Raw genomic sequence first — 13,541 nt, 5'->3', positions numbered from 1 at the left:
ATCCCTGCTGGTGCTGATCATGCAGCACATTTGTCAAAGTCCAAGGGTACATCAATCGGACAATTTTTTGGATGCAGCTCATATGCCGTACGACTGGTCCTACAGATCTGAGACAATGCGCATGTTCAGCAGATAACAGACCCATTCACCCATGATTGATGTCATGGGTTGAGAAGACGGTGAAAGCAGCAGAGAATGATCTTTGTGAGGGCATCACTAGTGTATACTTGACATCTTCGCCCGTGATGGTCATGAAAGACTTGTGATCTCTCATGTCTCAGTGACGATGGCTTCACTCCTTATTGGCCTCGTGGAGGGTTCAGAAGAGGAAAAAGAAAGCAAAGGAAGGCAAAGCCACGCGAGTTGAGAGCTTCTTGAGTGGACCCTGTGGAGTGGAGCCCATCTGGCCCAACTTTGAAGCTGAACTTGGTATTATGCGAGGGTTGTTCCAAGAGGAACAGCAGGAACCAGGAACTACCAGGAACTTGGGTGAACTCATCATGTGATGAAAAGCACGAGATTACCAAGTTTTGAACGCTTGCTGTATTCTGATAGATAACAATCGGATCAATTCGGTCTTGAGGTAAAATCCTCCATTCTCTGGGGATGGCTAGGCGGAACACGGGAGTCGGCATCTGTGGCACGGATCTTGTACTTTTCATCTCCATCTGGACCTGGAATGTGATGCATCATCTACCGTCGTGTCTGCTTCGAGCCCCGGCTCTCTATATAGCTGTTGTACCTACATCAGTCAGTCTTGATGACAAGGGCTACAGTAGTTGTACCGACTACCCACTACCGTCTTCATCGAGTCAATTGAGTATCGACTAGTCAAACTGCTGGCGGCGGGTCAATGGCCAAAGGTGTGGACTGTGGAGAGCCCGTGAAAATTAATCTGGTCATTTCTCGTGATCGTCAGTCGCCCCAATTGCAAGAGATGGAAGCGTTCGAGTCATAATGTTCCTCATGTCCTCAACTACTCATGGCATTGCCTATCGCCCTGACTCGATTTTGGAGGTGATTAGACATTCTGCCCACCTGACCTGCTCTGCACTCGTTCTCTCAGGTGTTGTTCCCACGGTGAATGTGAAGATGGGAGGAATTTAGGAGGAGGCTCAGGTACGCCTGGGCAACTGGCTTCACGACTCGTCCTCCCGCCACTAGCACTGACGATCGAGCTCCACACCATCTCGAGATTCAGAGTTATCTACTCTCTCAGTTACCAAGACCTGCCTTGCTTTGGCTTTGAATCATAGATTCCTCAGAGTCTGCAAGTGTCATTTTCACGTCCGCAGATTCATTTCTCTAGCTAGCATGGCTCAGGATTTTTACCGAGGAAAGTCAAAAGGCGGCTACTGAGACGGTGGAAAGCTAAGCCCTACTATTGAATGGTGACAAGAAGGTAAGGAAATAGGACTATCAGCCCTAATGAAAATGCAGGAACGGAGATTGGCCGCATTGAACAGAGAGCAGGGTGTCATGCCGGCGTGTTTTCTTGGTTATCGTCTGAGAGCGCGTGCAGCTGGGAAGCTCATTTGTCGTGTGAGATGTTGTAACTTCTTCCTTTCTCATTCTGCTCAATGCAATAGGATCTACCATCTCTCTGCCTCTTTCTTAAGGTTTCATATGTGTACACTGAAGTTACTGAACAGTATACACTACACAGTATACACTACACACTACTCCCACAAGTACATAGCAAGCCTGAGCTGCTTCAGGTGGCAGTCGACAGCGTCGACCTCATACTACCACTGTACTACTCACGTGATCATGACCGATGACATAACCGACCGACACGTCGCCGAAGGGACGGAGCCCTTCCAATCTGGCCGCCAAAGCCACGCCCAGCCCGAGCATTTATGATACCCCGGCTTTTGAGAGTCTGATTGATCTTGATCTTAGACTGTCAGGAGGATCAAGATCCCAGCATGAATCCACACATTTCTGTACCCCGTCAACATGCGGGCCCTGCCCAATTTGGGGCGACTCCTAGCCGCGGAACGAACATGCGCATGCCGCGATTCTTCAAAAGGTAAGCAGCGAGAGGGAGAGAGAGAGAGAGAGAGAGAGAGAGAGAGAGAGAGAGAGAGAGAGAGGGAGAGAGAGGGAGGGAGGGAGAAAGAATGGAAGCTGAAAATAGATGCTTCCATGCTATACACTTGTCGGAAACTGCGATGCTGACAATATACTGTGTCCACTGTCCAGACTCTTCAAGTTTCCCCAGATGGACTTTGAAATGGCAATCTGGGAAATGACAACGTTGGTGATTGCGCCCAAGAAGGTCTTCAAATCCATATACTACCATGTAAGATCCGTCATTTTGATTCTTGCCCCATTTGTCTGGCCTGACTCAACGCTGACTTGAACTTCCTCATCTTTAGAAACGTGAGTCCTCCAGTATTGCGCTCTTTCCGTCTCTGCATTTGACTTGATCTGTCTCGTCCTGCCTTCGCATCGCAACACCCGCATTGTCATGACCTCATATCCCGAGACCCGAGACATGATCTAACACAGGCACTTCCGTCTAGAAACGAAAAACACATGGCATCGCCCCGATCCCTCATTCACATACCTTCTCTCTTTCCTCCTCCTTCTCACCGCCATCGCCTGGGGCCTGGCATACTACCCATCTTTCGGCACCATCATGCATCTTTCATTCAACTTCATCTTCCTCCACTTTATCGGATCCTCGCTTCTGATCTCCACCATCGGATACTTTGCCATTGGGAAGCTGTTCGGGCCCAATGGTGCGGCTGCCTCGCTCAAGGGCGTTCGCCAATTTCGTGCGCGTCGGCGTGGTGCCGCCCAGGGCCTGTTTGTCCAACCGGGTGAGAAGGACCAACTGGAATTTGGATACTGCTTCGACGTATCCAATCGAGCATTCTTTTCCCTCTACCTGCATCTCTATGTGGTGCAATTCCTCCTTCTCCCATTGCTGACTCGCTCGCCGAGTGATTTCTTGGGCACGTTTCTGGGCAACTCGCTCTATCTCTCTGCCCTGATCTATTACACCTACATCCTCTTTTTGGGATACAACGCATTGCCCTTCTTGCATAACACGGAGCTCTTGTTGCTGCCCATCTCGATTTTTGCCGCCCTGTGGATGCTCAGTCTCATTGTGGGATGGAGCGTCGTCATGCGAGCCCACAGTGTGGAGTGGTTGTTTTGGGGTATCCCGCACTCCAAGCCTTGAAGCCATACAAGGCTGATCCTTCGATTCTCTTTTCTTCTCTTGATGTGTTTCCCCAGATTCGTCCTCCTTTGCTTGACTGGGTTTGCAGGGCTGGACTCGGTTCTACCGGACTTTATGTGTGACTTTGCCCTTTTTTTTCCATCTTTTTTTTCTTGGTGTATCTGTTTTCCCCCATCCTCATTGATCCTTCTCGGCACGGGTCATTGTTTTGACCTGGCATTGCATTTGACGAGATGAATGCTTGCATTTTTTGCGACTCAGTAGCGGCTGTATATGGATTCAACATTACTTGGGTTTTCACATTCTCTCTATGGATATTGTTCTTCGACTCGGAGCCTAATTGCTTTATAGTCCGTTGTCTGCCCTGATTAAGCGTTACGTTGGGTATATCTTTCCAGCCAAGTCCTGCTTCATCTGTCTGCTGGTCGATGCGCCTCTGCTGGGTGTAAACCCGGTTGACTACGTCCACTCTCCTTCGATCCAGCCTCACGTGCCAAGCTCGGGGCAACTGACCAGTTCGCGCTGTGGACCGCCCCGCGACCGTCTTGACCAGAATGGCAGATACCAGGTATAAGGCATTTATAAGGCATGAATTTGTTGGGTGGCCATGACTCCATTGAAGATCTCCTATAGTGATAGAGTTGCTCATCACGCCACGCTTCAAATGCCATGACCATTTCTGGATGTCACTCTGAGTCTGTACTCTGCAGTGCATCTGACAATCCGACCCCATTTCAGGAACTAAAATGGTGATCGCAGCCCACCCCCACTTTTTGCCCCTCCATTTTCTCTTTTGCGGTGTCGAGTCACGAGTGGCACGAGTGTTAAATCGCGCGTGCCTGAGTCCGTTTGTTTGCTCCGCTCTTCGCATCGTGACTCAATCTGGAGGTATTCGTTTTGGCAACAGTCACTACTCGCGTCTTTCCGACCTTTCGTCTATTGAATTGTCCACCTGGAACTGCCCAACCCTGTCCTCTTCTACGTGACAGCCTCGGAGACCAGACAAGACCAAGACAACTTGCCGCTCAACTGCACGCAGCCGACTTATTTCCTGTTCGATTCCACCGTTTAACCCGGATACGGCCCCAGCGCGATACCTGCTGTATCTGTCTTGATCACTCGCAACATACAATACCCATCTATCTCTTGTTTTATTTTTTACTTTTTTCTTTCCACTCCATACTCTCTCAAAAAAAAAATGGCACCCCGCGGTCGTGGAGGAAAGTTCTCAAAGCCGACTCGAGGAGGTATGTGATTGATCGATGGGGGGGGGGGGGGGCAACCAAGAGTCCAGTGTGGGCTTGGAGATGATTCGGACACGAGCTGACAAGTACTTTCTCCTTGGTTTCCTTCAGGCGGCAAAAAGTTCAGTCGTGATCTACAACCGACGGACAAAGATGGCAATCCCGTCAGTCTTTGGCGCGTACGTTCCAGTCTCTCCCAAGTTCCCTTTTGCAAAGGCCTGGAGGAGGCAACATACAAGAAGAAGCTGCGACCCCGGTAGAGCGAGGCGCTCAGGAGGCCTGGCTAGACGAACCTACTTTTGGATTATCTCAAATTTCCCTCCCCAACTAACATTGTCCAACACTTTGTCCTCATCCAGGAAAAAGACGATGGAATCCCCTCCTCCAGCGAAGAAGAATCCTCGTCGGAAGAAGACTCTGAGGAGGAGTCCTCCTCTGACGACAACGACAACGACAATACCCCAACAACCATCGCCGGTGTCCCCGGTTCCACCACGCAGACCGACTCCGCCAACGACAATTTAAGCCGCGAAGCTCGCCGCGCCGCCGCAAAGGCTAAAAAGCAAGCCGCCATCGCTCGCCGAGGCAAAGCCCCCGCGCAACCAGGCGACCTGCCCCCTCTGACAGCGACGACTCCGACGGGTCCGCCTCAGAAGACGAGCACGATCTGCCTGCGAACCCTAATCACAGCGCGAAATCTCGATCTCAGGCTGCCAAGCCCGTGAGCACGGCTGAGAGTGGGTCTGGTGCTGGTGCTGGTGCTGGTGCTGGTGCTGGTGCTAGCGGTGCGGGGGCGAAGAAGGTGGTCAAGGATCCGTCGCAGCTGTCTCGTCGAGAGCGCGAGGCGATTGAGGCGCAGCAGGCGAGAGAGCGATATCTGAAGCTTCATGCAGAGGGCAAGACGGACGAGGCCAAGGCGGATTTGGCGCGGTTGGCGGTCATTCGGGAGCAGCGGGAGGCGGAGCGGTTGAGAAAGTTGGCGGAGAAGGAGGAGAAGGACGAGCAGCTGAGGGCCAAGGCGGCGCTGATCAAGGAGCGAGAAGATAAGTTGAGACAGGCCGCGTTGGGTAAAGCCAAGAAGGGAAAGAAATAGGGGGAAGGGGCAAGAAGAACGATGATGAATTTTATATGATGAATTGACATTTTCAATTGCCGGCCCACGATTACGATTGCGATTTTAGATTTTTTGATTGAGGTCTATAATCGTCAAGAAACTATCAAACAAGGAGAGGAGTGTCCGTGACAACGCCTGGTCATGAGTTTTAGACGTTGCTCGTCACGGTCCACGCGTTATACGATGGCCATAGAGCCTACTCAGCCTAGTCCTACCAGCTCTAGTAGTACCTACCTAGTGCCCAGTGACTGATTGAGGGGCCGATGGATCGGGCTCGTGGTGGAGTGGAGGTATCAAACGTGGGAGCCCTGTCGGCCTTTTTTGACGCTTTTCCAGAGTATGGATACGGGCCTGTTGGGTTAAGTTGTTGATGGCTGTTTGGTTTTACTAGCTTGTAGCTTGTAGCTTGTAGCTCGTAGCTCGTAGATATAAGTTATTGTGCCGTGGGTATGATGTTGAGTTTGCAGGATCAGAGAACAATCTGGATCCCACGTCCACGTAGAATTCCCTCGATCAGCAAGTCATGACATGATATTTGAAACGTTTCATCTCGCTATGCAGGGATGATTCATGATATACAACACATACTCCATCTGGGCCACCAGCCGTTTCTCTTCTACAAAGTTCCCGCGCTTTCCCGTTAATTTTTATTAATTTTTGTCCCCGTCTCAACCATCGATCTAGACACGAACAACACGCATCCCCACCTTCACCCATCTCGCCGCCACCAAAGTCATCATCCCCGCCAACATGGTACTCCCCGCAAACATCTGCGCATACAAATACCCCCCCTTATCACGCTGCACCAATGCCCCGGCAATGGGCGACCCGACCAGCGCCGCCACCCCCACCACACTCATCACCATGCCCATGCGCACGCCGATCTTCTTCAGGTCGGTCGTCAGCGTGCTCAGCGTCGCGGGGAACAGCGACTGGATGCCCGCTGCGAAGATGCCGTAGACGGCTGCGAACGCCCACAGGCCCGAGAGATCCGACACGGCGGCCCAGCAGTAGGCGACGATGGCGGTCGCCGCACTGAATGGGATGAGAAGATTCAGCGGGCCCGTGACTTGATCGGCGAGGAGATTGGGGACGAGTCGACCGACGACTCCGACGCCGTTCATCACCAGGAGAAGGTCGATGGAGATGGACTCGGTGGCGCCGATGATGTCGCGGCTGAAACTGCCGACGTAGTAGAATCCGACGTAGAGGCCGCAGAAGTTCAGGAACATGCCCACCGCAAAGAGGAGGTAGGGCAGTTCGCGGAACGCGCCGAGCTCGAGAACAGGGCCCGTGGTTCGCGGGGGGAGACGCTGCTTCAGCAGAATCAGACACGGGACCAGCGTCGCGAGCGAGATGAACCCCAGGGTGCGCATGGTCCATGCATATCCAATGCTGGGTAACAGACGTCGGACTACCGCGGGAAAGACCAAGCCGCCCGTGGCTGAACCGCTCGCGCAGATGCCAATGGCGATGCCGCGCCGTTTCTGGAAATACGTCGAGATCAAAGCGAGCGTGGGCACGAACATCAGTCCGCATCCGATGCCCTGGCCCAGACCCTGCGCCAGGAATAATTGCCAGTACTGGGTGCAGAGAGAGGTCATGAAGATGGAAAAGACCTCGAGGACAGCCCCGATGGTGATGGTGAATCGGAAGTATCCAGCATCGGTGGCGCGGCCGGAAAACGTCCCGATGAAGAAGAGCAGGAAGATCTGGATACTGCCGACCCAGGAGATGTCGGAGGGAGGTCGCTGAAGCGTTTCGGTGTAGTAGGTCTGGAAAACGCCGAAGCTGTTGATATAGCCCCAGGTGTTGAAGATGATCATGTGGCCCAGGGCGGCTTGCAGCCAGGCCGTGAAGCCGCCGTCGGGTGGAGGACCCAGGTCTTTGCCTGATTCTCGTGTACGGACCACGGAGAGGGTCCGGGTCAGGACACTTTCAGCGTTGCTGGGGATGTGGGCGATTTCATTCTGGGCGTGATGGGTGTGGTGACGGGGTGAAGTCACCTCGGCGCTGTCCAGCGTCGAAGAATCTCCATCGTCGTCCCCGGAGATATGCTGCTCGTGTGCTGGGAGATTGGCTTCAAGAGCGCCGGGGTCGTGATGATCGAGGTAGGGAGAACGGGTTTTTTCTTCCAAAGGTTCCATCATTCACTGTGAACCCTAGGTCCGATTTCGGATGGCCAGCTGGTATATCAAAGAGATATCAAGGATGCCAACGTGGGAAAATGACTGTCTTGGGCTCGATAGCAGCAGCAGTAGCAACCAGGGTACTGGATCAGTATCGCAGTACTACTAACAAATGCCGACAAGTTGACAAAACTCTCGAAAGAGCAGAAAGTGAGCCAAAGACCCAAAGACAAAAAAAAAGTGTGCTCCTAGAGCAAATTTCCACAATCAATCCTAGACAAGAAGTGTCAGTCACGAGGAAAGAAGACAGGACCAACGCAGAGAGGGAACAAACTCTTCACAGGTCCAGCGCAGTATGTGGTATATACAGTATTGAGTATGTAGCATGTACAGACCTGAAGTGTTACTACCGTCTCACCTCAAGACTCCAGAAATATCCCAACAGTCCGCTGATCCCTGATGACAAATGCCTTTATACTCCTTGCAAACCATGGCAGACGGCAAAAGCGGCCCGTTCTTCTCCTGCGATGTTCGTATTGAGATCCTCCCACTCGTTTCGGTGAGTCAGTGAAATGGATCAGTGACAGTCAGTCAGGTCGGTTGGTATGGTAGGTTGTTCCGTCGGGGTGTGTTGATCATCAGAATTGGACATCCTTGGCCGCTCCTCCTATTAGTCACGACTCACGACTCACCTGAGGTAGTAAGCTCCGACTAGCTACTCCCTCATATTCTCCGCAACGAGAAAAGGCGAGTCATCGAATGGCTGCACCTTCGAGTCAACACCATCCCCGGAGCCCACTTTCTCCCCCGTGCGCTTTCTCACGCCCGAACCCCCAAAGCCCGCTCACGACCCGCCAATCGGACTGGTGAGAGGCGAGAGAGGTGGGGGGCTGTCCGGGATAAAGGCCGATCGTGCTTGAGAAGTACATTCGATGGGCATTTGCTTGGGGACCTCAAGTAGGACTACTTTACTGGTGGTTGATGGTAGGAGAGGGCTACTTGTCTTGATGAACATTCGGAGAGATGGCCGAGATCGGAGGGAAAGAGACAACTCTGAGGTGATGAGTTGGTAGGCTAGTGAAGTACTACTACTACTACTACTACTACTACTACTACTACTACTACTACTACTACTACTACCCAGGTACTGGTAGTGGGTATAGGTCATCGTCATCTAAAAGTAGCCAGGAACCCTAAAATGATCGTAGAAAGCAAAGACCACTCGGTCCTCGCCGACTCGGTAGTATTCTATTCGTCATCCATCGGAGTTGAAGCGAGATGGACGAAAACAAAAGTCAGATCAGTTACCGCTGCCACGACCACTGCCACGACCATCTCCTTACAATCTCTTTACAACCTGAGCTAAAGCCTAAGCACAGTACAAGTATCACTGATGATCCTACTCTGATACCACGAGTACAGTACCTACTACCTACTACCTAGTCCAGGTACTGGTAGTAGGTAGTATCGTAGTAGTAATACTAGTGAAAGATCATTCTTCATAATACTCTACCAAGTTACTCCTTGACTGTACCTTAGTGATCTACTCTACTACACGAATCCCCATCTCAAGTCACCTTGCACCTGCACCTGCACCTGCACCTGCACCTGCACCTCGACTCCCAATCCCTCAAAGGGAGTGCGGCACTGCGGCACTGCCAAGCGCCAACTGCAACGGGTATTGCGGCCCGCGGCATCATGACTAACACAACTCTAGTCAAGACTCTACACTCTACACTCTTCACTCTACACTCTGTACTGTGTACTATACTGTGTACTATACTGTGTACTATACTGTGTACTATACTGTGTACTATACTGTGTACTATACTGTGTACTATACTGTGTACTATACTGTGTACTATACTGTGTACTATACTGTGTACTATACTGTGTACTGTCTGACCCACCCATATATTACATTCGATATGCCCAAGGCCAGGGCAAGTACTCAACGGACTGCGTAAACGGGACTTGGATCACAGTCACTACGTGTATATGCGCATTTGTGCCCAAGGGACAGCGACAGCTGCTACCCGTAGTCCCGTATATCTACCATCTACCATCTACCATCTACCAGAAAATACACGGCTCCACCTGCGCCTCGAGGTGCATATGGTAGGTAGTTTCCGGGGATCTAAATTGAGGAGGGTGAAATCAAAGAGATCGAGGACAGAAGAAGATGGGCTAGATCTTCGTTTCAGACGTTCAAATGGGTCAGGGTGTGTCTGTATACAACGGGTTCATTTCACTGTAGACCAAGAATCTCCGGACTCCTGCGAAGCTTTGCCTTCGTGGGAAAGGGACGAAGAACAAATTTGTTCACGATATTTTGTTTTTAAAAAAGATGAAGTCATGGAATGCCAGGACATCGGGTCACACCGGTGGTAGGAGATCTAGCATTCAGACACGCACACATACACACACACACACATCACTGCTCTTAATATCAAATGACGCTCAAAACATTTCAACAATCCAATTCAAGCCGGTGTAATACAAACCAACACTAGTATGGCTGGAAGCAAGGGGAAAATAAAGAAGAAAGGAAGAAAGGAAGAAAATCATTATGCTATACGTTGGGAAAAGGAAGCATCCAAAACAAGAGTGTAACACGCCCCACAAAAAAGAAAGCAAAATCTTTCAAAAATTCGGAGCAATAGTTGACAGAGCGAACTTGCTTCTTTCACATACAGAGCCAGATCATGATATCAGCCCCGTGGAGAGGTCAATTCGATGGCGACCCCAGACCGTGTCCTAACGATCTTGGTACGAGGTGCTGTTGAGCATTTGAAGAGTGCCAATTACATCAGCCGGCTCAAGCAAGTGCCAGCTCGCATCCGTCTGCTTGGAGCTGGCTCCCACCGTGACCGAGTAGACGTGATCTTGAGGGAGGTTGAATTTTTGAAGCGCACGGAACATGTCTAGGGAGCCGGGGTGGTTAGTCAAACATCTTCCGGCCTTTTTCAAACCGCTATTCTCTTCAAATGAGGTTACATACCTTCATCAGTAAAGTCATCTCCCAAGCACAAGATAAACTCGGGAGCATCGCCCGGTTCCGATCCATACTCATTCACCAACCGTGTGGCGATGAAGCCCTTGTTGACAAAGGTAGGGCGAACTTCCAGGTTGGCCTTGCCAGCCATGACTTCCACGTTCCACTTCTTGGCCACAGTGTCCTCCAAGGCCTTGCGACATTCCCGAGCCTGGAAAGCACCGTACTCCGGATCGGCTCGGCGGTAGTGCCAGGTGAGAGCCACCCGTTTACGTTCAATAAACGATCCCTGCGTGCGCTCCGTATAGTGCTGGAACACTTCAATCACCTCCTTTTGCCAACCCATGTCACTTCGCTCCGCCAGGTTCTCCCAGTCCTCGGATCGGGGCTGGCGAATGAAGCATCCGTGCTCAGCACTTAGACCAAGTTCGGGCAAGTGACCCATCCACTCATCCAGGAAGGCCTGATCGCGACCACTGATGATCCAGACGGCGTTGCGGGGATCCGCAGACAACGTCTTCAGAGTACGCAGGACGCGGTCTGAAGGAATGGCGGCCTGGGGGTCCTTCACAATCGGGGTGAGAGTACCGTCGTAGTCGAACATGAACAGACGCTTCCGCGCCTTGCGGTACTGCTTCAGCAGTTTCCCACGATCCAGAGCCGGGGTGGCTACAGACTGGTCAAAGGAGGAGAGGTTGGTGAGAAGGCGGTGGAGGAACATGAGCGACCAGGTGCTGATGGTATTCGTGATCACATGCTTGTACAGCTTCAGATGCTGGTCCTTGCGCTGGTCGACAGGCATCTTGAGGGCTTTGTCAATAGCGCCCGCAACTCCCACCAGATCCCAGGGGTTAATGTGAAGGGCGCTGGGCAGAGTGCCCGCGGTACCGGAGAACTCGGACAGAATCAGAGGGCTGTGGTTGTTTTGTTGACAGACAATGTATTCGAGACTCGTGGTGTTCATGCCGTCACGCACAGTGGTGATGAGTCCGACATCGGCGACTCGCAGAAGAGCAAAGTACTCCTGCTGGGACAGGTACTGGGGGTAGTACTGAACCGGCGAGAAGCTGAGAGAACCGAAGCGACCATTAATCGTGGAAACCAAGTTGGCAATCTGACCCGCGATCTTATTCTCCGGATCCTCCTTTTCTTCCTCCACGCTGGTGGGGCTCGTCACTTGAATGAGAACGACCTTCTCCCGCCACTCCGGATATCTCTCCAGGAAGATCTCAAAGGCCTGCAGCTTCTGGGCGACACCGCGCACACTATCAAGACGGTCACGACCCACGATGATCTTCTTTCCAGCGTACAACTTGCGAATGCCCTCCACCGTCTTCTCCAGACCAGGCTCTCCAAATGCGGCCTTTTGGATGGCCTGCGCGTCGATGCCAATGGGGAACACATCCACGGCGACGTGGGCACCGTAAGCATCCACGCCCGCGGAATTGGACTCGAAGCCCAAGACACGGGTGCAGCAGGAAGAGAAGTGACGAGAATAGGAGAAGGTCTGGAATCCAATCATGTTGGCGCCCAAGACGCCCGTCAGAACCTCCTTGCGCTTGGCCAGACAGCGCACAAACTCACTACTGGGAAACGGGGAATGCAAGTAGAAGCCGATATAGATGTTCGGGATACGCTGGCGCAGCAGGCTGGGAAGCAAGAAGAGATGATAGTCGTGGATCCAAACCACGTCCCCTTCCTGATAGTCTGCGGCAATGCGATCCGCAAACAGTTGATTCAGGCGGGTGTAGTCGGCCCACCAGCGCTGCTCCGACCGTCCATCGGTCGGACCGTGCTGCTTATAATGCAGAAGAGGGTATAGTTCCCGCTCCGCGTATCTCCGCCACCGGCCTTGGTCTTTGAGGAGAATGCTATCATGAGGCTCCTCGGACTCGTCAGAGAGCCAGACCGGCAGGATGCGGCCGTACTGACTTGAGGCCAACTGCTGATCCAGTCGCTCCCGCTCCGCTTTCTCCACGCTGATGCCATCGATCAGCGGGTTGGACGGAGGATGTTGGCTGACGTTGACGGGGATCGGGGCCGCCGCCTTGTTGATGCCCATGGGACCCGCGGCCGTAGCATTGGTGGGGAGCTTCGCGGCGGCGTTTGCGACGGCTTGCTGAAGAGGGATTTTCGTGTCCAGGATGGGCTCGACCTCTCCCGTCCATCCGACTAAAGTGTGGGACCATTGGGTCTCCTTTGAGGCCAGATGTTTGAAAGAGTCGAAGAGGGCCGATGTTCCGGACCGCGGTTTGAGCTCCTGTCATCCACGCAGACCGAATTGTTAGCATACGCGAAGCTTTATGTCTTTGGGTCTTCTTCTTCTTGTCGTATCTTCATGTGACAGTCACCCACGTACCCAATCGGAGCCCGCCTTATGTTGGACTTTGTAAGGGATGCAGAAGGCGGCACTGATCAATCGGCCGCTCAATTTCAACCCCGGATGTTGTGAACGGGGATCCAGCTCCGGTAGGATGGGCGATGCGTCGCCCGTGAGACTCAGTCGTCGCAAGAGTTCCTCTCCCGAAGACATCTTTCTCCTTCGGGGTTGCGACCGTGTCTGGGTTGTGTCGAGGGCCTCGGCCTTGACGCCGGGGATGTTGGCAAAGTAAGAGGGTGCATCATCATCGGTCGGGTTCTTCTTATCGGCCGGCAAGCTGGGAGTCGCATTGGTGGCTTCCTGGTAAGCTTCTTCTTTGAATGCCTTCAGACCCGGTCCGACAATGACGGGGTCTGGTTGCCCGTCCGGCACATGGGCCGAGTTCCCTTCATCGGACATGCTTTCGTAGTAATTGCTGGGGTGGGAGTTTCGGGTGAGAGATCTGGCGATGCAGGACGGGTGGTTCACTTTCTGTCGTACGTTACT

General features: G+C 52.5%; 5 protein-coding genes across 5 annotated transcripts; 3 read left to right on the top strand and 2 right to left on the bottom strand.

Annotated features, from left to right (window-relative positions):
• Positions 1-1,904: 1,904 nt before the first annotated feature.
• On the top strand, positions 1,905-3,193 carry N7539_009093 (unc-50 family protein; the record flags this gene model as incomplete). The annotated part of the gene is made up of 4 exons (XM_056938688.1): positions 1,905-2,032; positions 2,206-2,314; positions 2,382-2,385; positions 2,529-3,193. Coding segments are annotated over 4 exons (906 nt in total), but the record flags the coding sequence as incomplete, so codon positions are not given.
• A 1,198-nt stretch (positions 3,194-4,391) lies between these two features.
• N7539_009092 (PDGFA associated 1 family protein) lies at positions 4,392-5,530 on the top strand (the record flags this gene model as incomplete). Its single annotated transcript, XM_056938687.1, has 4 exons — positions 4,392-4,440; positions 4,549-4,616; positions 4,797-5,158; positions 5,221-5,530. The coding sequence occupies 4 exons, from the start codon at positions 4,392-4,394 to the stop codon at positions 5,528-5,530; spliced, it is 789 nt and encodes a 262-aa protein (XP_056786064.1).
• Positions 5,531-6,231: 701 nt separating this feature from the next.
• On the bottom strand, positions 6,232-7,698 carry N7539_009091 (putative MFS monocarboxylate transporter; the record flags this gene model as incomplete). Its single annotated transcript, XM_056938686.1, has 1 exon — positions 6,232-7,698. One exon carries the CDS (start codon positions 7,696-7,698, stop codon positions 6,232-6,234), a length of 1,467 nt encoding a protein of 488 aa, XP_056786063.1.
• Positions 7,699-8,170: 472 nt separating this feature from the next.
• Positions 8,171-8,877, top strand: N7539_009090 (uncharacterized protein; the record flags this gene model as incomplete). Its single annotated transcript, XM_056938685.1, has 3 exons — positions 8,171-8,239; positions 8,396-8,546; positions 8,759-8,877. 3 exons carry the CDS (start codon positions 8,171-8,173, stop codon positions 8,875-8,877), a joined length of 339 nt encoding a protein of 112 aa, XP_056786062.1.
• A 1,560-nt stretch (positions 8,878-10,437) lies between these two features.
• Positions 10,438-13,454, bottom strand: orlA (putative alpha,alpha-trehalose-phosphate synthase subunit Tps2; the record flags this gene model as incomplete). Its single annotated transcript, XM_056938684.1, has 3 exons — positions 10,438-10,604; positions 10,682-12,935; positions 13,035-13,454. The coding sequence occupies 3 exons, from the start codon at positions 13,452-13,454 to the stop codon at positions 10,438-10,440; spliced, it is 2,841 nt and encodes a 946-aa protein (XP_056786061.1).
• Positions 13,455-13,541: the final 87 nt, after the last annotated feature.

Source organism: Penicillium diatomitis (genome assembly GCF_028827545.1).
Source record: "Penicillium diatomitis strain IBT 30728 chromosome Unknown utg000015l_segment0_segment0, whole genome shotgun sequence".
In the NCBI taxonomy this organism is placed as follows: Eukaryota; Fungi; Ascomycota; class Eurotiomycetes; order Eurotiales; family Aspergillaceae; genus Penicillium; species Penicillium diatomitis.
The sequence above is the reverse complement of the archived record's forward strand: the minus strand, read 5'-3'. Positions and strand labels throughout refer to the sequence as shown.